The sequence below is a fragment of the Poeciliopsis prolifica genome, unplaced genomic scaffold (assembly GCF_027474105.1).
Source record: "Poeciliopsis prolifica strain line A6 unplaced genomic scaffold, Auburn_PproV2 SCAFFOLD001, whole genome shotgun sequence".
NCBI lineage: Eukaryota > Metazoa > Chordata > Actinopteri > Cyprinodontiformes > Poeciliidae > Poeciliopsis > Poeciliopsis prolifica.
This window is the reverse complement of record NW_026562376.1, coordinates 14,742,327-14,767,259: the sequence shown is the minus strand read 5'-3', so window position 1 is coordinate 14,767,259 and position 24,933 is coordinate 14,742,327. Positions and strand designations below refer to the sequence as shown.

The window sequence follows — 24,933 nt, the reverse complement described above, 5'->3', positions numbered from 1 at the left end:
GGCAGGAGAGCGGGGTGACTCGGTCCGTTTGACCCGCGTCGATTTCAGCGAAGCTTGTCCGCACACAAGAGCCTGGGGCGGAGGGGAGAGACGCTTTTATCTCCGCGACAGCATCTGCGTGGTCGGCTCCCCTTCGACAGCGAGGAAGAGAATGAGAATAGAAGATTTAGTTTCTTCTTGTAGGCACAGACGAGCAGAGGAAAAGTCACCCCAAAAGGTAAGCAGTGGCGACGGCGGATGTTTGCACGTTGTAAGTTTTGAAATTGTTGGAGCCAGAAGCGCCGTTGGAGAGCTCACAAGACTGATTTCCTAATGTGAACCTGTCGTGTTTGCTCAGTTATTTCCAAACAAGTGAAGAAATCAGTTTAGAGAGAATGCGGCGACTGATCGCTCGTCAATCTAATTAGAATTATTATTTTTTTCCCCTATAAACTGTTACTTTTGAGTGTAAGTGTAGACGGATACCGTAATGTTCTCTCTGTGGTAGGGGCTATGAATAAGGACTTGTCTGTGGGGAATTTCTGATTCTGCAACACTCTGTTTGGGCTTTCCAGCAGGTCAAAATACCGAGTTCACTGTGGTGAGAAAAGAAAATAAATGTGTAGGCCGTATGTTGGCACGTTAGTCTCAAAACTCAGTCAATAGCCACTGCTCTGAGTAAAGTGAAATCAGGACGCACAACTTCTCATCTTCACATAGATTAAATACCAAAAGTAGACATGCTAGCTGAATAAGAAGGATTACAGAGACAGATTCTCCAGCAATCAGAAGTAGGCCAGTGACTGGTGAGTGTCACATGCCATGTGTGGTCTTGTTTGAAAGGGTAAAGCAGGCCATCTCAGAGTGTTAAATGTGGTGTGGGGGAGGCTACAGTCTGGGTGAAGGGTCTCCATCAGGATGCAGCTTTCCTTTATCATCACATGCATGTTGTCTTTTACAGTCTATTGTAACTGTTTAAGCTTTCCATTTGTAGTTTCTAAATACATTTCTACTCCCGTCAACAAGACTCTGAAAGTTCCAAATATTGCTTTTATCAAGACAGTGTTTTATATTGGAGTAAATGTAATTTTCCTCCCTAATTTGCCACATTAGGTAGCAACTTCCTTAAATAATCAGTAACCAGAAATATACATCTTAAAGCTGCAGTATGTAACTTCTACTAGAAAATTAAGATTTTTACATATTTGTTAAAGTACTTTCTTGCTACTATGAAAGTATGAGACCAATATTATGGAAAATATCAAGCTTCTTCGCAGTGCTTCTATTGCCTTCAGCAGAAATGCAGTTTCTGGTCAAAAACAACCAGTTAGAGCAAATGAGCCAGGAGGAAGATATTAGCTCTGTCATGGAGGTGTTACTCAATGTACTAATGGTGGAGAAACAACTTTCCATAACAGGAAAACTGTTTGTATGCCTTCATTAGTGACCATGCTGAGAGCAAGTGGGAGGATGTGAGCAGTGTGTACACAAGAATGATTGGCACCACTACGACCCTCCTCCTCGCTTTGATTGGTGTATTACTGTCATTGACTGGGAGAAAACAGGGGAGCAGAATTATTTTTTCAGATTACCTGTCTCATATTGTCACGACATTGTGACAGTTTTAACAAATGTGTAAAAACCATATTTAAAAAAAAAAAATAAAAGTTGCATACTGCAGCTTCAATACTACACTCAAAACGTTTCTGTAACTGAGACAGAAAGAAAAATACATGACTAGCCAGTCTTAATGCAATACTCGAAGTTATTGTTTTCTTTGGTTTTTATCAACCAAAGAAAAAACATAAAGTCTAAGTGTCTTCCAAACTAGTAAATACTTACAAGGATGAAGGTTTTCCAGGGTTCAAGGCGTAGAAAGTCAACCCAGAGCGGATATGAGACGTTTACGGTCTGCTAAATGGCTAAATTCTTGTTGACATGGCTACGGGAGAGAAACGGTCAAAGATATGTTGCTGCTTAGAGAGAGATCACTCAGTCATGTTTCCGCAAAAAGAGAATGACAAAGATTGTTTGTAACACATTGTCCCACTCTGATCAAATTTCAACCCCCGCAGATTTGAGCCATTCTCAGCATAAATTCAGTCAGACAGTTTGTTAGCCATGAGCTTTTTTTTTTTGCCAACTTAATGAAGTGAAACTGTTTTAAGATGAATGGGTGAATTTAAAATCTTAATATCACATGGTTATTTTCAAATGTATAGAAACTCTTCAACCATTCAAGCCAGCCATGTTCTGCACAGAAATGATTTTTCACGAATGAATCCAGCATCAGGGATCCACATGATGTGTGGATTGGAACTTGGCATGGTTGATTCTGAGTGTCACAGATGAAATATGTGTTGGACGTCGGCACAAATTTGCCATAAGATGCCTTAGCAGTTTGGTATTTTGAGGTGTCACCTTGAATGAACTAGCAACTGTTGATGTCTAGTGGCACATACACAGTGGTCTATTCTGCCTCAAAGCAAAAAAAAAAAAAAAAAAAAAAAGGGTTCAGAAACTAGAAGTTTTGTTTACTTGGCCTCCAGATTCCACAAATCTTAATCCAGTCAAGTATATGTGAGATGGGCTGGATGAACAAATCCGATCCAAGACTGTCTCGCGTCACAACTTGCAGGACTTAAAAGATTTGCAGCTAACATCTTGGTGCCAGATTCTACAGCACACCATCAGGGCTCTTGTGAAGTCCATGTCTTGTTGGGTCAGAACTGTTTTGGGAGAAAAGTGCTTAGTGGTTGTGAGTCACTTGTTCACTGAATATCTCTTTAGTCGCTGACAACAACAAAAAAGCAGTTAAGCATTCAAAGTTTAGTTTTCTTTCTTCTTAAAATCTACTGAAAACCTTTAGCTTTGAGCTGGAATAGAGCTGTGTGACTTCAAGAAGTATAAAATCTTCTTGTTAGACAACAATCTGACAAACCTCTCTTTTACCAGCTGAAGTCACATGCGAGGGAGAGCATGTGATCTTATTTTTGCTTGAATAAGCCTCTGGCAATATTAGGCTGTTTATCAAACTTGTGTTTCAATCTAGAATTTATGATTAAAGTTTTATCATTCTTAGTCAAAATCAACTTTGTGTAAAAGCATTTAAGCACAGAAAGCTGCTGTGGAAGCAAGAACCAGAAGTCCATTTTAATTAAGTTATATTTAAGTTAACTAATAACGAGTCAGTAGAAATAGATATACATATTTTTTTTCTTCTTTTTCTTCTTTTTTCTTCAGTCAGTAGCATACATTGTATTCACATGTGATAATATTATTTCACGAGGAAGGCAACAATAGCCTTTTTCTCCGCTTGAATGGAGGCTTTATGATGGACGTCAAAGGGCTACAAATGTACCAGTCTCCCAAAATGCACCAAATAGTGACGCTTTAAGCCATCTAGAAAAACAGGCATTATTCTTGCTTTGTGACTGAAAATTTTCAGAATTTTCAGATGTTTTAAAATGGACTCGGGTCTTTTCTACACACTAGAAAATAACTATTAACATATGCTGGACCACACGGTCTATTACAGGATTTCCTCTTAGAGACAAACAGTCAAACTCACACCTGCTTAATCTTCTCTAGATTAAATTTGCATGTGTTACTCCATGAAAATTAATATTTCATCAACTCTGATCTGTCAATATTTCTTGTTACTAGGCAGTATCTTCATTATTCGGCATTTTACTAAAAATATGTTTTTCCAGTGTCAGCATAAAACTTCATTTTGCAACTCCTTTGTACTGAGAGTGTTGAACAGTACGTCAGGCTTACATTTTATCATGAGTTCTGCTGATTAAAGTCTCTGCTGTGAATCTGCACTTTTTCATTATTGGGTTGGTTTGCTGAAAGCGGACTTCGTGCTTGCCAAAAGGAAGACATGCCAGCTCAATGCAGGCAAAGGTCTTTAAGAGTCATCAAAATTCATGGTGCTTTGCAAAAAGCCTTTATACCCGTTGGAATTTTTTGTCACATTGCAATCACAATCTTCAGTTTATTTTCTGACACAAAGTGGTGCATAAGAGAGAAAATATGAAGCTGTTTTCTGCCCAGAGAAATCAGAAAATGACGTTGTGGATTTGTATTCCAAAATCAGCTTTTATTGCAGTTGGGTGCCGATCTTTTGGGGATGTCTTTGACCAAATCTTTAAACATTCTTCTTTGCAAATTCAACAATAAAATTTTAAGTTTTGCACCAAATTCTCAACTTGATTTAGTAGTGAACTTTTGATCCCTCTGAGACGTGAAGGTGCTTGGGTCTGAACCATCCAACTGTGACTTTCCCCGTTTGCTACTGGTCATTGTCCTGCAGAAAGCTTATTTTTTTCTCCTTATGCTTGAAGGAGTACGTAGTGTTTATTTTCTGCTGCTCATAGTTTTTTGAATGTGTGCTAAAACTATCACATTTTGACCTTTTTTGATCAGAGCAACTTTTTTTCACATATCTGCTGTGTTCCCTACTTAGAATTCTCCTAGCCATGTTTACTGGTCATTCTGCATTGCAATAAGTTGGCCTGCCTCGTACAGAACAGAGTAAATTTGTCCCGTGATTCTTTGGTTTCCATTACCTAAAGCTATTCCCAGCTACTTATCACTGGTGTTGTTAATGTCACAATGTTTTAGAGTGCGAGTTGTTACCATCTCTTAAGAAATGAGTGATAGCTCCATGGAATGATAGTAGTAGACTGAGCATTCTTTGGCATTCCTATAATTGGTTATCTTGGAATTTCCCCTTCATGTCATGATTATGTCAGGTCACTTTGTCTCTTTTTTACATGCCACTTTGACTTAGTTTTTGCTCCAAATACCCAATCTCCTTCTGTTGTTAAGGAAGCTACACATTCCCTCCCATCCACGGCTGTTTCCTTTGCAAGTACTTCAGATGTCTGCTTTTGTTCTGTTAAACATAAATTCTAGCCAAAAACACAAAAACTGCTGATTGTTTGCCATTTATATTTGGCCTTTAATGCAAGAGTTGTTTAATTTGACTGTAGTTGGGTAGATAAAGTGTTCACTTTGGGATTTATTGAATCATTTTTCCCATGTGTAAAAGTTGCACTGTTATTCCACTTTGATTTTTTTATGCACATAGAATATTAACTTTATTTCATAATGTGTGATTTATTAAAAAATTTAATATTAAATCAGTTCTGAAAAGAACAGTTTGTCTGTAAATAAAAAAGCACTTTGAAAAAAGCAATACAACAAAATGTGATTGATGTTGCAAATAAAGCACATCGTGTACTTCTTGTATTAATTGGATAAACGTTTTTTCTTTTAGTCTCAATGCTTATGTTATGGCTGCATTCATGCAAGTATGAAGATCCAGTTATGAGAATGTGGCTTTCCCAGGAGGGTCCGGTGGTTTTGTGTGTTTATGTATACTGTTCCCTTGACATTTCTGTCCTCTTCATACCACGCTTTCCAAACGTCCTGCTGCTCCAGAAACTAAGGCCTTCCCCGATGTGCCCATTATAATCAAACATCTTAACCTTTCTGTTATTATAAATAGACTCCCCCGCTTTCATTTTCTTCAACTGGAAACTGCTTTAAGGTGGGGTCAGGTGGGGTAACCCAACTTCCTCTGCCTCCAGCATGTTTTTTCCCCTTTGCTAATGTAAACAAAAGAGGGTTTTGGTACTTGAATGTAGGTATTATTACTGGGTAATTTTTGTTTTGTGAGCTATTTAAGTCAAAAAGGCATTGGGAAAATAGGAATACAGGATCAGGCTGGCCAGAAACCCCCTTGGGGACACAGTTATTTTGAATCCTGTGCCATACCCAAGTTGCCTTGCTCTGGATGTCTGCATAGTTCACATGTTCTTTCTATTTTCTATGCATAAACTGTACAGGAAGACTCCACATCCCATGTACTGTGGTATTCTCTAAAAATTCCCAGAAGTAGCATTTTATGTCATTGGTCCAACATAGGATTATAATTGCATTTTTAAACATCAACTTCTATTTTCCATTGTAGCATAGTTTGCTTCAGTTTTTGTAGAAAGAAGATTAAGTTCATGTTCCGTTTGTTCTGCTTTGTTGTGAGTCAACAGACTGTAGGAGAAAGTACTTTGAGGAACCCAGGGGTAAATCAAACAGGTCTTCGCTGTCACTGAGAAAAAACATGTCTGTTCGGGAAAGGGTTCGATTGTTTTGTCTGAAGAAGGCTGACGGTAGAGTTGCTTTTCCACTAAATGTTTATCGCGCAGTCATCAACCATCATACAAATGGAAAAAAGAGCAAACTTTAATGCTTTTTATGCAACTTATAATGGTTTTAGTTTTGTCAAATAAGATGTTGGCGTGAGTTTTTACTATTTTAAGATTTTTTATTTTTTAATCATGTTCTAGGCTAACCATTTTTCTTCAAAACAATTAAACACCCTAATAGCATGATTCCGCAAATGCCATGTTTCACAGTGGGGGACAGTTTTTACCTGTTCAAAGCATGTTGTTCTATATATTTATTCTACATTGCTTGTTACAAAATGAAAAATTAGCTTTTTACAGGTCTCTACTAGGCAGTAATCCATAACGGGAAGCTCTGGGGTGTGCATCACTTACTGTCAGTAGAGTCCCCTACCAGATCTCTGTATTTCTGAAGCTCCTCCAGAGTTACCATAAGCCTCATTTTTGCTTATTTCCAGTTAGTTTAAATGGACTGCTATCCTCTTTTCAGTTTGCAGAGAACTATTTAACATTGCACTGTGAGATGTTCAAAGCTTAGGATGCAGTTTTGGAACCCTTTCTGTTCGCTTATCACATAAAATCTGAATATAATATGATATATCTTAGTTTGTGGTTGTGACATTAAATAAAATTTTCAATAGCACAAATACTTTGCCCCAATATGTTCTTTAAGCATATTGAGCTTAAAGAATAGTCTCAGAAACAGCACACTGTAGACTATGCTGTTTCTGAGAATCTTATTCCAAACCCTCCTCTAAAGAAAGAGACAGCTGCTGAACATCCTGTGAGAGCTTGCTTTGATTTGCTGTGGGGTGACTTGGTAATTTATGGTTTTTGAAGGGGCTTCCTTTTAATTACGTAGATCTTGTAAAATGCCAGAATATGTTCATGTGGTTAAAGACAATTCAACAAAAAATGTGGGAAGGATGGCCTTGATTGTGAGAGTAAGTGTGAAATTAAACGGACCATGGATAGGAACTCCATTACCTACATTTCTTTACTATTTGCTCAAAATAGAAACGTCACCTCCCTGTGATCCTAGCGCTCTCCTCTCTTTTATTTTTGGTTTGGGCTGAACACAAGCACACTTTAATGGACACTTTGTACGTCTGACTCCCATTACAAATCTAGAGCTCTGAACCCATCTGGGACCAGAAACCGCTTCATGTGGAAATTGAAGTCATGGGGCAGCTTGTTAGTTTACTTCTTTCAAATGGAATGATTTGAGTGGTCTTTACCACCATGAAGCTCGGCATTAAGCTAATGTCATGATGCGGATAAAACCATACGCTGTATTGGAAGGCAGTTTTATTTCTTAATAATATGAACGGGTTCTATACTAACCGGCGTAAAAAGTGCAATAAACCCAGGTGGAGCGAACGTTTTCCAACCCAATCTGGACCTGTGAAAATTAATTACTTCTTAAACCTGGATAGCTTTTTTTCTTAATTAATCAAAACAGCTTTTTTCTTGTCCCTGTTTATTTGTAATTTTTAGATAACACAAAACATTTTACGTGTTATGAAATCAAAAGCCATTAAGGGTGTCCTCATATGTGCTTAAAGTTGTCATCCCCAAGTGAGTTAACATTAGTCACAGATTATGCCGATTGTATTATAGAGATAAGAGAATCATCCAATAGGAGTTTGTGTGTCATCTGACTCCATATCCGCAGCTTGTTTGGTCTGAGTCAGTGTTCTTTGGCTCCTGTACAATTTTCTACTCATCCTGTGGTAAGAAGTCCTAAGCATCTGCCCTCCTCCGAGTCATGCAATCAACATTTTGGGGTTAGCTTTTGAGTGCTAGTCAAGCAGCCTAAATTAAAATTTAATCTGAATTTGTTAATCCATAAACCAATCTTTTGAGGTTTTAATGCCACAATTACCTACTGTACTTGGTAAAGAAGAGTCACATGAGATTAACATCCTTCTGTCTTCACCACAGCCTGAGTTTGTTTTGGGTTGCAGGTTTAAGGTTTCGTCCTCTAAAGCACACACTGAACACGCATGAATATACACACACCTTACTGTACAGCGCAGCTCTTGTGCTGAGTTTTTCCATAGCCCCACAGTTTTCTGATGGTTTCCAGACTCTTTCTAATCTCAGGCTTTCATTCTTCTTGTGCTGTTGTATAATCCTCATCCTCAAATCGGATTCCATACAGATTAAGACTGATTAAAGACCAAAAGACAGATGACAAAAAAGTTAAAATATGACCAGAAAAAGCACATCATTTTTATTCAAGATAGCTAGTGATGTGTTTTGCATTTAAGTTGGTTTACAAAATAAGTTTTCTGTTGGACAAGATAACTAATTACAATTTTGTTCTCCATTAAATGTATTTTTATCTCATTTATTTTGCCCACCCATGTTTTCACCAACTGATTTTTTATTTTCGTGATGCTTTTAATGTGCAGTGTGGAAAACATGGAGAGGAAATTTTGTTGATAAATTGGTAAAGGAAGTCTTGACTGCCGCCCCTCTTCCTACAGCCCTGTGATTAGCTCAGTGTGATTCAGAATGCTTTGCAAGCTGTTTGTGGTTGCAACGAGGCACTGAGAGCTTATATACGCAAGCTCAGTATAGAGCTCTATGTCATAACAGGAAATGATATCACAACAGCATGAGGCTCAAAGCAGCTTGTCCTGTCAACAAACAAGCTGGCAAAATGTTTGCTCTGTGAAAAAAACCCCTTTCTTTCATTGTATGTTTATTATCTATTAGCATTCAAACAGTCTGTCCCATATCTATACTATTTTGCTTTAGACACCCCATCCTCCTGGTGGTTCGGTATTTGTTGCCCCTCGACCCCAAGTCTGTGAACCTCTCGGCTTTCTGTCGACCATTTGCTTTCATTTGTTTGTTTCATCTTTTCTAATATATGTTTGGTAAATTTCATGTGAAGTGACCATAACTTGTGTTTTAAAAACAAAGTCTGCCATTGACCAGAGAAAGGCTTTACCAGTAGGATTACCCAGTTTGTTGTCCCATTATTGTTCTTACCAAACCTGTTATTGAAGGAGTGGCAGACGCTGGTTTCCTTTTTTCCTAACACAATAGTATCAGCATTCAGGAGACTCAGCACAGGAAGTGAGCGTCCACTACCTAAGTGAAAAAAACAACAACAAAAGAAACAGCAGACCTTTTATGGTCATTTATCTAGTTGGCATCAATAAAAAGGAGCTTAATTAGTAGCTGAATCACGTATTAGGGTGTAACTTTGCTTAAACATGCTGTTCATGTGTTGCAGCATAACAAATGAATATAAAAACCTAGGAAAATGTCTTTTGGGTTGTTTTTTTTTAACACTTTACTGTTCAGCTGAGTCTCTCAAAATAGACGAGGTTATTGTCAGGTCGGTGGTATCACCTCTGACTGTTTTCAGGGTTCACAGACCCCTGAAGGTATACTGAAACTCTGAGAATCAGAGCTGACATAAACATGAAAAGGGAAGATGTAAGAAAAGGAAAAAACATAAAGCAGCTTAGTGCATCTGATAAATTTTAGCATGACCACCTATCAAGAGAAAAAGACTCTGATGTTTTAACAACAGAGAATTGCAGCTTTGAAAAAGGTGTTGTTTAAGAAAAACCAAAAACAATGCTTACAATAGTGAGATGCTATATTTTAGCTCTTCCTCTCAACAGCTGAAAACTAACAGTACTGACAGCATGGTATAGTTGTATGTAAACAACAAATTATAAGAAAAACTACACCAATTTTTGACAAAAGCGCGTTTGTCTTGTTTTTGGGATTTCTGTCGCATTTTAAGTTTTTTCAAATTAAAACAAAAAAGGCCTTGAACCATGTCGGTGTAAAAGAAAAGGTTATTATTTGAGGAAACAACTGTTTTCCCATCTGCCGCCTTTTGGCATGGCGCACACTGCATGATGTTTGCCTCGATCAAGCGTCATTAACAGTGTTCCTCAGGGTATAGTTGTCATGCACTCATTTTTAGACTTTATATCATTCTCTAAAACAAACACCATTCTCCCCCACAAAGTTAGCAAGAGTTCTAAAGTATATCTGATTAGCTGTAATTTCTGCTTACATGGATTTGGTGTTTTACTGCCGATGTAGAAAATAGGTTTTCTGCACATAGTTTTTTTTTCTTCTTCTTTTTGCTTCCTAAAATGAGTATCAGCGTCGGTGGACGTTCTTTAGCTGATTCTTTATCATCTATAGTTGTTGCAGTAAAAAGAGGAAGAATGTCCAATACTCTACATGCTCATCTAGCTCTTTTATCTTCCAATATGTTTTGGAGGCATGGGAAAGAATTTGTGTTTTTCTTATCCAAACATAACTTTTAAATCCTGATTGACTAAATAAACCACAAGGCCACTCTCACTCTGAAACCACTTTACTGAAGCACACAGTCATGGAAAGCTACAGAGAGAGTGAGGCCAGACTTCAGATTAAATAAATTAAAAAAATAATAAAGAAGGATGTTTTGTTTGTATTTTAATATTTATTTATGTTTGTGCTATGGCTTTATCTTTCTTCATAATCTTGCCAGTGTTTGTTGCATATAATGGGATGTGTGAATTAACATTAGTGTTACTGTGTGCGTGTGTGTGTGTGTGTGAACTAATGTGTGTGAACTGACAGGTCATTCTATTTCACACCTTGCATGAATAGTTGCTATCAGATCCTTACATTCTCTGTAAAGTCATTGGTTACTATGGGCACAGTTTCTCTATTTGTTTCAAGTAAATTTAAGCACTGCTTCCTAAAAGCTGCTCGAGCTCGTAACAGTATGATGAAACTTTGGAAGATTGCTTTGCAGTTTTACACCATACTTCTGCAAAGAGGGGAAACAGGGTTGAAAACCTGTTTAGAAATATTTCACATGGTAAATTACTCTGTTGTAACAGATTAAATTATTCGGTTTATACACATGTAAGATAAATAAGATAAAACGTTGACAGTTTACAAAAGGAACTGCTTTTAAAACTTTTCAAACAGGACATTATCTTCTACTTTAGTAACCATATCAAAATCGAGACATAATGATTCCTAAATGTCTGTTATCATGACCAAACACATCAACATTCTTTTGAAAAACTAGTGTGCATTCTTGATATCAGAAACTGTTCAACCAACAATCTGATGTTCAGAGTTTATCCCTTCACACTTCAAGACTGTAGGTACTGTATCATTCACAAGCACACATGCACCTTGACCATTTTCACATTTTGTCACAAATGGCAAACTATTTCACTGTGATTTCACGCAAAGTACTACAGGAAATGGGAAGCAGAGGAGAAGGGCTACAATGTTTTTAAGATATACATCACAAATAAAAAATAAAAACATAACTGCCAAAGTCTGACATGCACGAAACACACTACATTTTATTTAGGAGTCTCAGAATCAAGACAGTTGATTGTAAATGCATGTTTTTCAAATGTCATGCTTTCAAAAGAAAAAAGCGTGTATCTTTTTTACAATTATTCATTACTTTGTGTTGGCCTGCCAGATGAAATGCTGACATAATACACAGAAGCTTGTGACAAAGAAAAAAAAAAGAATTATAATACTTTTGGAAAGCACAAGATAATGTATCAGCTGGAAGTTGAATGTTCACCCAAGATGTCGTTGGTGAAGATCTTGTGGTCCTGTAGCACAGCCTTTAGTGTACAAAGTTATTGTTTCAAAGGACACATGCTGTACTTTGCACACTTTTAAATTTATATTAGTTTATTTGGAATTTTGTTTTATTCATAACTGAGTCAAAATGATGAATTCATAATTTATGAATTATAATTAATTGGAGATACCAGTTAATAATACATTCTAATTGTTGTTTCTGTTCGCCCTCTGTGAAAGTTAAGTGTGGGTTTTTGTTCCATATTCTTTTGTTCAAGCTGAACCAAAGGCAGTTTCTTTGTTAGTGGTGTGGTCGTCAGATCTGAAGCTAATTCAGTAGGCGTCAAGTGCTTCCTGATAATAAATAGATATATAATAGTGACAATACCTCCAAAAGATATTATCCATCAGTAGTGTATAAAGAGCACAGCATGATAATATATGAATTTTATTGGCTATATTCATCATGCTATACACCTTTTTGTAGATTATTCCATGTACTTGAACTAATATCAAAATGGCTTCTGAAAACAATTAAGTTTGCTCTATAAGAAAAATCATATTTGGATTAACATCATATTTGGATGTCAATTGCATTAACTGAGAATTCGTTTTTCTGCCTGCTTCTAGATTTTGACATGAAGAAGGATATAGATGCGTTGATAGCAGAAGAACGGGCAGAAATTATCAGTAAATATGACAAGGTAAGTTGATGTCCATCTCATGGTGTCTTATGATAAGGATCACCTACAATTTTATCTTTTGTACATTGTGAACAATTGATGCATTTGGATGTGTGGTTTATAAATTGACATTGGAACATATTTCACTAGGAAATTACAAATGAGGTTTCTTTTAAAGTGACAATGAAATCACTAACCACTTCATATTGAATCGCAATGATATGATGTCAGTCTTCAAATTTAATGGCTGGATTTTCTTTAGAATCTCAAAAATATTAGGCTTTATGTCAACCGTCTTCACCAGGATTAGAATTTACAATGAATCCCTAAACTTTAGTGCAGTTTATAAAAAAAGGCAAATTTGTTTCAGATTGCTTTCCTTGTATATAATCCTCAAGATGGAATAAAATGGGTTAAAAGTAAAAATTTAGTAACAAAACAGCATGTCCTAATCTTCTCAATTTTACTACATGTGTTTTGTTTTTTTTTAGGGCAGGCAAGAGGGTGTCAGCATTAATCCATGGGAGGACGCTGACTATAGCATCTATAAAGTCACTGACCGCTTCGGCTTCCTGCAGTGAGTAACTTCAAAATTGGGTTGTTGTCATTTTATTTCATAATGTGAAATCCATGAGTGAGATGTTTCTGTCTCATAGTATAAATTTAGCTGCTTTCCGGCTCTTACGGACTTGGAATTGTTGCTTTTCCTGGGGAACGATTACGCAACTAACAACATTCAGGAGTTTAAAAAAACCCAAAAAAACCGGAATTTCGTATGATCAGAAGGTTAAAAATTATCCCCACACAAGACAAAATATGCATGCATGCATGTACATATCTGCCCAGGAATTTGGTTAAACATCTCTTAGTTTTTTGCAGTGAAACCACATGAATTTTGTAAAAAAATTACAAAATAAAATAACCAAAATACAACCAATTTTGTAACTCTTAGCAAAATTCTGATTGGATTTTAGCTGCCATCAAGATTAATTGAAACTTGCAGTTAACCACATCGAACCTTGGTCAGAAAAGAAAATGACAAACACGATATTTGACGGAAGGTAAAAATTATGTTTAGGATTTGAGGTGAGGCTGTCGATCTCAGGAACACCACGTGTCAGTCATGGTGGTGGTAGCATTCGGCCGTAGGGATATTTTTATGCAACTTGTTCTGAAGTGCTGGACGAAGTAAAATGAAATGCTGGAGCTAGCTTTAATTTCTTCAACTTTCTCCCACATTAGCAGCCAGACAGAGAAATCTTGGTCAACAAACAGGATATTGATCCCAAAGAAAAATCAAAGCTGGTTATGCAATGGAAAGCTAGATAGTGATAACTTTACCAATCAGAATTTTATTATTTGTTGATTTGTACAAAAAGAATTTGGTCAATGTAAAATTTGCTATGTAAGACTTTTAACCTTACATTATCAGTGATCTATTAACATATTTGACATTTTTTTCATTGTTTGTTTAATTTAGTCCAGTTTGTAGATTAAAGTTAATGCTAAATTTAAACTTAAGCAATTCATTAAAAAAAAAAAACCCAGGTATATCATTAATGTCCAAAAAAAAAATAATAATAATTCAAATGCATCACTATAATCACAAAATTCTTGTGTATGAAGAGTGTATCTAAACTCCTGACCATAGCATCTGTTTTTTTTTTCATATAACTTTGTTTTTTGAATTTTTCACTTCATCGTAACTATTTAAAGTGAATAACTGCATCACTGATACGCATGTATTTCTGCTCCAGCGAGGAAGAACTGCCGACACCCACTGCACTCGAAGAGAAGGTAGGGATTTCCTTTATTGCTCATGTAGTACATTTTTGCCCTCTCACTCAAGCATTGGGCACTTATGATGTTCTATGCTTTGCCTTTTCAGCAAAAGCAACAGGAGTTGAAGCGAGTGAAGAAATGGCTGAAGATGGTGAAGACATGGGACAAATACAAGAACAGTGAAAAGGTTAAGAGCGGCTCCCACGAGACACCAGCGTGCCATCTCAATTTAGCATCTTTGCTGCTTCTATTTTTTTCATTCTGCTATGGGATGTTTAATTTCCATGCCTTTTTATAATCTATTTTCCATTACCTTTTAAAGCATTGCTCATTTTCTTATTTACCACGCATTCACCACCACCATTTTTTCCCCCTGATTTCTGTGGTCAGCCAAAAAAGAAATATGACTACAAGCAAAAGTTCTTAACCTTTGAGATTTGGATTATACATGTATCTGCGCCTTTCTCCTGTGATTGTTGTGGTGAAGATTGATTACATATTGTTATATCTTGTGTATTTCAGCTGGCGAAGCATGTGTATAAAGGCATTCCTCTGCAGCTGAGAGGCCAAGCGTGGGCCCTACTTTTGGAGGTCGAAAGAGTCAAAGGAGACAATCCGGGAAAATATGAGGTATTAATTATTATTACAAGGACAATAGTCGGTAGTGTTTAACTACACTTTCAAGAAAGTTTGGATTTTAACAACTGATGGATGGTATTGTGGAAAAATCTTCTGTGGTCCAGAAAATGAAGCAGCAGGCCCGAAACTTCTCAACAGAGATCAAGCAGATAGACCTGGACGTCAACAGAACATTCAGGAACCACATCATGTTCATGGACCGCTTCGGAGTGAAGTGAGATCTTCATTTGCATTTCAGTTTTCTGTTATCATTCCCTTTTTGTTTACAGCATTTTTGTATCATTTTAACTTTTTGGCTTAATCCAAACATCTACTTGTACATAGTATTAGTTTTGACATAATATTTTGGGTATTTTATGTAAATATTGATGAAAAACTTTTAGGACTTCCTTTTGTTTCCGTGTAAGCTGCTGTGTATTGTTTTTTTTCTGACATCTCACATGTTTTTTGATTTGCCCCAAGTGGGATTCCTGCAGGGTGTGACCTCTGGCCTAAACTATAAAGCACACTACACAGTTATAAAAAAAACCCAGAGTGGTGGTTTCCTTCTCTCAGCATTTTATTAGCCTTCCTGTCAGTGCACAAAGCCCCACAGGAAACGTCGCTCACACAGAATGTGCACCGCTACAAAGGCACATGTGCAAAAATACCCCGGCAGCAAACAGTGACAGATTTCATACCAATTAAAAGACCTAATCAAAACTTTATATTTTTCTGTTATCATTATTTTTTGTTAAAAATTAGAGGCAGTTGCAAAAGCCACTTTTTGTATCACTGATCATAGAAGAGTGCGCTCATCTTTTCCTTTGTAATGTACTTCCCCTTGAATTCAAAGCTGCTAAGTCCAAAAGAGGCCAAAACACTGTTTCATCCTGCCTTACTACCCACTCCTTCCCTACGAGTCAACAGCTGTCTCACAGACACTGAGACACTGACAGCTATTTAAAGCTCCTTTCCTGTCGCTGACACTGGACATGTATTTGTCACTGAGGCCTACAGGGGAAACATCCTCTTTACATTTGCATTATGTTATTCTTAATGCCCCCCTCTGCCCTCACTCGCAAACACATTCACATGTGCAAACAATGGGTGCTTTGTGCCGACTGTCTAAAGCTTTTGAGTCTCGAGATGTAATCCGACAGATGCACACCACAAAATGCTTGAGTCAGAAAGGCTTGGTTGAAGATTCAAGATTGTAGAGTTTTGCAAAAATTGTTTAGACCTCTCATTGTTTCCTCGTTTTTAAACATCAATCACAATCCTCAGTTTGTTTGATTAAGATTTTAAGGGGAAGAAAAAGTATAATATAATTGGAATGTAAAAGGAAATGCCATGTTCAACTTCCTTTATTCAAGCATCCCTGGAAAAAACATAGCCTCCTGCACTATCACCTATTTATGAAAAAGAGCCCAATGTTTTTTTTTAGTCTTAATATAATGAGACCAATACGTCTCATTAGACAGGTCACACCATGCAGGTCAGTGATGAAGTTGTAGGGAAGTTTGCTGAGGTTATAAAGCAAAATCCCAATCTTTAAAAATGTGACAAAGAACCATTCAATCCATTGTCTGTAAATAAAGAGGATGGCACAACTGCAAACCTACCAAGGCATGACTTATCCACCTATACTGATAGGCAGGGCAGGAAGATTAATCAAAGAAGCAGATAGGAGGCCCAGCTAGCTGAGGAAGGGCTGGAGAGATCCATAGCTCATGTGGGAGAATCTGTTGACAGGACAAGAACTATTACTTGTGGTTTCCACAAAGCTGTTCTTGATGGACAAGTGGTGAGAAGAAATGCGCTATTGACAGAAAACCATAAAAAGTTCTGTTTCCAGGTTCTGAGAAACTGAATGGATAAAAATAACAAACATGTGGTAGAAGTTGTTCTAGATAGAGGAGACCAAAGCAGAACATTTTGCCCTGCACTCAAAATGTTGTGTTTGGCTGAAAAAAAATTATCTGAACATACTCTAAAATCCCCACAGATAAGATCGTTGTGGTGGTGGTGGCAGCATCATGCTGTAGAAATACTTTTCTACAACTAGGGGAGAAGATTTGAGGATGAATATGTGCAGGGCAATATCTGGGGGAAAAAAAAATTCAACGAGAGGCTGAAAATGTAATGACTTTAGTGGGAAACTCAACAGCCAGTAGAACAACAACCCAACACACAGAGCCAGAGCTGCATAGCAGTGGTCAGAGTCCAGACCCAAATTCAGATGAGAATGTGTTGCAAGACTTGAAAATTGCTCGTCACCAAAAGCACCTGAACTTGTGAATATAAGAACACACAAGCAGCAGTAGTAGTAACATGAACAAACATACATTTATATATGTAATATGAAAGACATGCGAACATTAACATAGAGAGCACTTAAAACAGTCTCACAATATTTCTGTGAGTTTTCACTGCTCTCATGGTTATGTCTCTGGAGCCACATCCTTGTTTAAACAGATTATTTTATTTTTTTATTTTTTTCTGTTCCCTCTCCAGACAGCAGGCTCTGTTTCACGTACTGGCCGCTTACTCTGTCTACAACACGGTAAGTGTTTTATTACTATCTATATGTGCAAACCCAGTGTTATGCAACAAGAGTTTTTTTTTTTGCATGCATTTGCCTTGCATTTGAAAGTAACACATCAGTGGAGCACCAACCACAAGTCCGTCAGTGGCATTGGTGTCTTTTCAGTTTCGGTAGAGCTGTCTAAGCATTATAGACCCATTTGTTCTTGCTCTGTATTTGGAGCTTTTATTTATGAGTGTGGTTAAGCCTGAATCTGCTCCATCAGAATTGACCAGTTCAACCACCAGCAACTATTCATCTGCGATTCATCTGAAATGAGATTATAATGACATTGCTCTTGTTTTCATTTTCAAAGAAAAAATCTTCTCAAATAAATAATCTATGCTTCTAACCAAACATACGATCAATAATGTTCACCATCCTAATTTGTCTTTGTAAACTCAATTACTGTATTTCTATAAAATCAATATCCTGCCATTATCAATATTAAAAAGAAGAAGGAAATCTTTTTGAATGATTTCTCTCTGATGAAAAATAAATATATAATGAAATATATATTTATTTATATATATTTATATATAAATATAATAAATATAGTAATAATTACCACTTGGTAATTGTAACTCTGCAGTCATACATTCTTGCAGCTTGTTTTTCTCGTTTGTGTGGCACTTAGCCAGAAACAGGATAATTGTGCAGGTAGTATGTTTACAGTATTGACATTTTACAGTACAGATCATTTACCATTTTACAGTTTTTTCTTTTCTCTCTTTGCTCTAGCATTAAATATCTTCCCATCTCTGGTAATGAGATGATTTTACACAGGCATAGAGTTTGATAACTTTTCTCCGATGCCTCTCCTAAGATGTGTAAAGCCTTGAGATAAATAAAATTTTACAGGCGTACCATGATCACAAATTAAAACAAAAAATAGAAAAAAAAAAACTAATTCTATGTGTGGGGTTTAACAAATTTCCTGGTGCCACAAATATAAATTCCCTTCACAATGTCTTTCAAAGAAATTGAAGTATTTTTTATAGATATAGTTTGATTTAAACTCATGCGTAATCCACAGATTTCTATTTCCTTTTGGTGTAGAAATATGGCCTGATTTCTTTCTTTTAGCCACTGTGTTCCCACTACTTAGGTCTTAACAAACCTCAGCCTGTCTGTGAACGTGAACCGTTTGGACCATGTAAACAAGCGATCAACTCTGTTTATACTATTTCAAACTCAGCTGAACGATCCCACTCCATTCAGAGATGTATGGTTTTTATTAAGACTTTATTAAGACTTTTATTAAGTAATAAAACACTTATTTTTTAACTTTTTCCCTCCCCCCAACTGAATAAGATAACTCAAATTAAAGATTTGACTTCTCTACAATTCTCAGTGTGACAATATGGTACTCCAACAAGCCTTGGGTTTCAAATTTATTCTAATCTGTAAGGGCTAAAAGTTTATTTCATCTCATCCATTTACAGATTATTCTATAAGATCTGAACACTGTATATTTTCATGAGACAGAAGAAATATTCTACCAGTAAATTCAGCTATTATTAGATTCACAAGAAATTATGTAACAGCTGTTCCTATTTATAAAGCCTATCAGGCTGAACAGTTCTTGTATCCACTTTAAGACCCTCATATTTCTGCATCTAATACTTGTTCAGAAATGTCCTCCCGTGTTTAAGACGATCTAGTTAACATTTGTCTAGATAAAGACGGTTGTTGTCTACCTAGCAGTGTAAATACTACCCCACACCCAGGACTGTTTTTCTGATGGGGGATTTTTCATCAGTTCCTCTGTGGTAGAGGTGCATGAGCCAGAGGAAATGGGCATGCGTTGCTCCTTTTTTCCTCCCTGTCCCACTCTTCTCACACAATGCTCAAAAGAAATTGGGTCAGTGGGAGAGCTAAGAGAGAAAAAGGAAAGGCAAAATAGAGAGGAGGATGTTTGACTTTTGCACATATGTGCTGGTAGAGAAAAATGTAGGGAATGTGCAGTTTAACCTCTCTTTAACCCTAATTATACTTACCGTTTGGCCTTGAAAGGATACATTTTGGGCTTCTATTTCTATCTGCAGAGCAAATCCTCCTTAATATGGACAGATACCATGTGAGTGACTGTGTTTGCCAATGCCAAGGGCTTGTTTCATGTAAATCAGTGAATCATTCCGATGTAAGCTCAGTGGTAATTCAACAGGGAAACAATAATACTGAGACTGCATGTGTATGACTGTAAATATTTGAAAATGTTCACTGTAAATTGTCGTTTAAAAATTAAGTAGGGCTATTCAGCTTGTTTATACAGTTACTTCAGACTTTAAGGTGCTTTCTGCTATATTTTGACCTTTATAAGTGTGCTTTATTAAATTATAATGAGTCGCTCTCAATTGTCCACTCTGTTTGACTTAAACACTTTGTTCTGCTGTTTTTGTCCCAGGAGGTTAGCTACTGCCAGGGGATGAGTCAGATCGCTGCAATTCTACTCATGTATCTAAACGAGGAAGATGCCTTCTGGGCTTTATCCCAGCTCCTTACTGACAGCAAGCACTCCATGCATGGTAACAATAATGAGAAGACACAGATGAACACAAATGAAAGCCTGTCCAATGTTTTTTTTTTTTCTTTCTCTCTTTTTAACTATCTTTGGCAGTGGTCAAGTCACCCACAATGCAGATTTCTTTAATTTACAGATTAAAGAATTGATCTTCATGTGAAAACTGCACATTTTTATTCAGGTTACGTTTGTCTGGTGGAAAAGTGTGTTTGATTTAAGCATTTGAGTGTTAAAAAAAATCAAAAACTAAAGAAATGTTTTGTAGGAAATACCTTTTCACAGCAGTGTTAATGCTGCGGTCATCACTGCACGCCGTATTATCACTTACAGTCAATTTTTTTCCCCATCTTGTAGGATTTTTCATTCCTGGATTTCCCAAGTTGCACCGTTTCCAGACTCATCATGAACTCATCCTCTCCAGAATGCTGCCTAAGCTGAAGAAACACCTGGTGAGTTGCATGCGTATCTGACTGATGTTTAATCTCAGTGGCTCCATAATGATGTTCAGCTGGTTTGAAAACTGAGATTTATAACAAGTTCTGTTAGAACATTTGCTCTGAGACTCGGTTTCACGTTGATTTGTATCCCCTCAGGACAAGGAGCAGATGACGACAGGGATTTACTCCACCAAATGGTTTCTCCAGTGTTTTATTGACAGAGTCAGTATTTGGATGTTTTTTCAGCTTTTCAAACATGAACCATCTGAATTGTTGCTGTTGTTTTTTATCACCTATTCCATTTTTTTCACTCTGCTGTTTCCGTAACAGACGCCATTCACCCTCACCCTCCGCTTATGGGACATCTACATATTGGAAGGAGAGAAGATACTAACCGCCATGGCTTATACAATCCTCAAGTTACACAAAAGTGAGTGAGAAGCTCATGTATATTTTGTCTTTGTCTTTATGTGCTGTGCTGAGGGAGTTACTGCTGTATCTGGGCTTAACAGCATCTTGTCTGATTTCTGAGTGTTACTGTGTGGCTTACAATGCAAGCTTCCTTGCATAACTCAAGGTGCTATGGAGAAGAATCAAAAGCAGACTTTTCATTGGGTGCACAGATGAGCATTTTCTCACCGTATTGGTTGATTTGTTCCATTTAAATAGATAGTTGATTTGTCAACAAGCATTTTTTTTCTTTAATTTACCCCACACTAGGAATAAAACATTATTAGATAGATTAATTTAGCTATTTTTACATCAATATCTTGTGTTTAATCAGAACACCTCATGAAGCTCCAGCTAGAGGACTTGAGGGAGTTTCTCCAGGAGCAGCTGCCGGATTCGTTCCTCCTGCTGGATGATCTGGTGGTAGAACATCTACAGACGGCGATGTCAGAGCTGCGCAGTAAAAAGTTGGATCAACCTCCTCCAGGTAAAACAGTGTTTCATTGTCTTCATGTTCTAAAGTCTCGTGCATCACTTTGTTTGACAAACTCTGATTAGCTGTGCTCCTTTGGCTGTTGTGAAGTTACAGAAAAGATAAGACATTTCTAAATTAATATCAGAAAGTGAAATAAATAAATAAGTAAAATTCTGCCACAGTACTATACCTGCCGATCTATTTATCTAGAAAATTATTCAGTGTTTGTTGACCTTGTGGATTGCCGTGAAACTTAATTCTTTCACCTCATCTCTGGATCTCCTCCAGAGTTCCCATGAGCCTCTTGGCTGATTCTCTGCTTAATGATCTGGTTTCCCGGCCTGTCAGGTTTGTTGGACAGCCATGTTATAGTGGGCTTGTAGTGTCCCCATACTCTTGATTTTCAAAAAATGGACTGAACAGTCCTCTGACATGTTGTTCAATAAATGTTCCCCAAATAACCACTGAGGCCTTCACAGGACTCTATGTACTTCTGAGACTTCTGAGGGTATTTGCTTGCACTGGATTTCATTTAGGTGTATCAAGATAAAATATGGTTAATAAAAATGCATCACTGAATTTTCATATTTTAATATGCAAACATTTTGAAAACCATGTATGTTTTTATTTCCACTTTGCAACTAGTGGAAATATTGCTCTAGCCAATAAAATACCTATTAAAAGTACACTGAAGATAATGTGACAAAATATGACACTCAAGAAGCACTGTATTTTTTTCTGTTTCCTTCTAATGCCTGTTGTCTCTTTTTTTTTTAGCTAAGTCAGATGAGCTCCCAAAGAAGCCTCTGGGTCAGGAGAGACCAGTTGTTCTTGTGCCGCTGCAGCCTAAATTGCATCCGGAGATCAAAATAAACCTGCAGACCAACAGCAAGCCTATAATGGAGACCCCGAAAACAGATGCAACCACCAATCCTCGGATTCCTTCTCCCTCTGAACTCCAGAATTCAATGAGCCTCTCTGGAGCAAACACATTTTCAATTTCTGCAGTAACTGTCAGCACACAGGGAACACCTTCTTCCCTGAGGCATTGTAAATTACCTCCAGTACCTCCAAAAGAAAATAAACCATCAATTGCCATAGGTTCGGGTAGAGATATGAAAACTTCATCCACAGAGGTTTGCCAAGAGTATAGAAAACATGAGACCCAGACAACTGATGTAGAGTCCATGGATTGGCCTCCCCCCTATGAACCCTCTCCTTCGGATGCTGCGACTATGCAAATGGAGGACGAATTCATGGATCTTCCTGACCTACCACCTCCACCTTTGTTTTACCCTGAGCAGATTGACCGGAGGTCTCTGGGCCGGGAATCCCCCTGCCATCCAGACCTGCATCGTCGCTCCCCTTCCCCTCGTTCAGCTTCACCGCTGGTCGTTCCACTGAAGCCATCACCGAAACCAAGTCCAAAACCTTCCCCACACAACTTCACAAATAAAAATACTTCTCCTACAAAATCTTCCTCTCATTTTGTCCACACATCATCCTCCTCATCATCTCCCAGAGTCCCACCCTCAAAACCAACAAAGTTCCCAGTTTCCCTTTATGTTCCTGGGTCCATGGGTGACAGGAGGCCCTCCAACACATCTCAGTATGATAATCTCTCTGAAGCTGATGACGATGATCGCTTTGTGGAAAGACTGCTTGCCTCTACTCCTGAGGAATTCCCCCACATGCACAGCAACTCCACCCATGCTACTGACAGAGCCTATGACCCTACCTTCTTCCCCGTTCCCCCACCCCCTCTCTTCATTCCTCCTTCCCCGTCTCTCCTCCCCCCTGTGATGTGTGTCCTCCCTAAGTTGCCTCAAGAGCCAGAATATAAAGGAGACACCAGCTGGGTAGATGATTCCATCATCCCTCCTCCACCACCCAGCTTTGCAGACAAACTTACCCCATTTCAGTGCACCTCTACCCTCTGCTCAGACCCAAACAGGTCCTCATCACCTGTTTACTCTAAGAATTTCTCCAGAGCCCCCAGAGACCATTCTGCCTTCCCTGCACCTTTGCTATACACAGGATCTCCCCCAGCTCACTCCAGGTCCTCAGGACAGTCACCAGTGGGTATGGCAGGGGTACAGTCCAGCCCAAACTTCTGTAGGACGCCTCCTGTTGGACAAAAGCTTCCCAAATCAGTGACTTTTTGATTGGGCAGTTGATAATTCATCTAATTGATTTTCAAAGCTGTTGTAAAGGTAAAAGGGCCAGTAGTTCCAATGTTTGACAAATATCCCTGCGTGCATGTGTGACATAGCAGTTTTCATGTCCAGCTATTGTATCCACATCTGTGAAAATTGTACCATGTTTCTAATGGATTGCCAAACTTGTATTTAGTACTTATGTCAAGAAGTGTGACTGCTCCTCAGTTAGTCATAAGAAAGCATTTGGTTTTCCTTTTGAACAGGAGAGTAATGATCTCATCACAGCTGTACATATCACCATTCTTCCAGTTCTCGCTAGGTTAATGTTGTTCCAAAGAGGTGTCTTAATCTTAACATGGAGTACTCAGTACAACAACTCTAACAAAAGGGCTACCAGTTAAGACCATCAGTACAGTCAAAGTATTCAGCTGGTGTTTATAGTAAAGTGTGAGCAGGCTCACAAATCTTCCATTGGTTAAACTGAGAAAATGTCATTAGCCTAGTGTAGCTTAACGTGGGCTTTCAACTAAACCAGAGTGTTCTCATGGAGTGCTAATAAAACTACAATTTCCTTAAAGTTGTAAACATCAGCAGGAGCAAAGACGGTGCAATAAATGACAAATGTAAATACAGACAAAAGTATTTTAAACATTATGCCATTTCAGATTCTTTCCCTGGGAGGTTGCAGTGGGTACTCTCTCGTTCGTTTAGAAATAAGATGTTACACAACTCATTTTTGGGGGTTAGGGTGGTGAAAGCTTTTTCAGTTATATATGTTTTTACAGCAAGGATATACTATGTATATGTTCATGTATATATTAACGTTGAAGACCTAATGTATTATATTGGCACAGGCCGTTGTTTTTTCTGGAGATGACGTTTGAAGATGGCTCCATCTAGTGGTCAGAAAACAAAACACACCCCACAAAGTTAGGCTTTTTTGTTGCCAGTCAGTGTTATGTTAATTTTTAGAAAGCGAGTTTGAATCAGGTGACATGGGAGAGTTCAGTGTGTAATTCAAAGGAAAAAAGGTGTAGTTTGTGTCATTTATTTATTTAAATAGAAAAAGTAATCTTTGAACATGGAGGCTGAGCCAAAACAGATCTGGGAGGGCTAAGCGTAGTCAAATATAAAGTTTTGGGTCCAAAAGTCAGTATTTTCCTTTTTGACACTGAGCGGCTGTTGCAGCTTTGTTTTCCTATCAAAGTCTTCTGCTTAAGACTCTGGTCTGTGTCTGCATTGCCTCACTATGAAGTACTGTTTTTGGCATTCATTACATGTATGTTTGGCATAACAGTATTGAAGCTTTGTTGTTGAATGTCATCACATATTACACATCACTGCTCATTTAAGGAATTTTGTCTTGATAACTGAGGCTAAGACCAAAGCATACCTGCATTTATGCAACTACTTGAGTTTTATAAAGAGATTAACTATATATGTCTTGTTGTGTTCT

General features: G+C 37.7%; 1 protein-coding gene across 1 annotated transcript; it reads left to right on the top strand.

Moving 5' to 3' along the window:
* Positions 1-109: 109 nt before the first annotated feature.
* Positions 110-24,915, top strand: si:dkeyp-19e1.3 (USP6 N-terminal-like protein). Its single transcript, XM_055031885.1, has 14 exons — positions 110-217; positions 12,393-12,466; positions 12,937-13,022; positions 14,203-14,242; positions 14,334-14,414; positions 14,750-14,857; positions 14,971-15,080; positions 17,363-17,411; positions 19,840-19,960; positions 20,311-20,405; positions 20,550-20,615; positions 20,724-20,823; positions 21,178-21,330; positions 22,096-24,915. The coding sequence occupies exons 2-14, from the start codon at positions 12,401-12,403 to the stop codon at positions 23,481-23,483; spliced, it is 2,463 nt and encodes an 820-aa protein (XP_054887860.1). The 5' UTR covers positions 110-217; positions 12,393-12,400; the 3' UTR covers positions 23,484-24,915.
* Positions 24,916-24,933: the final 18 nt, after the last annotated feature.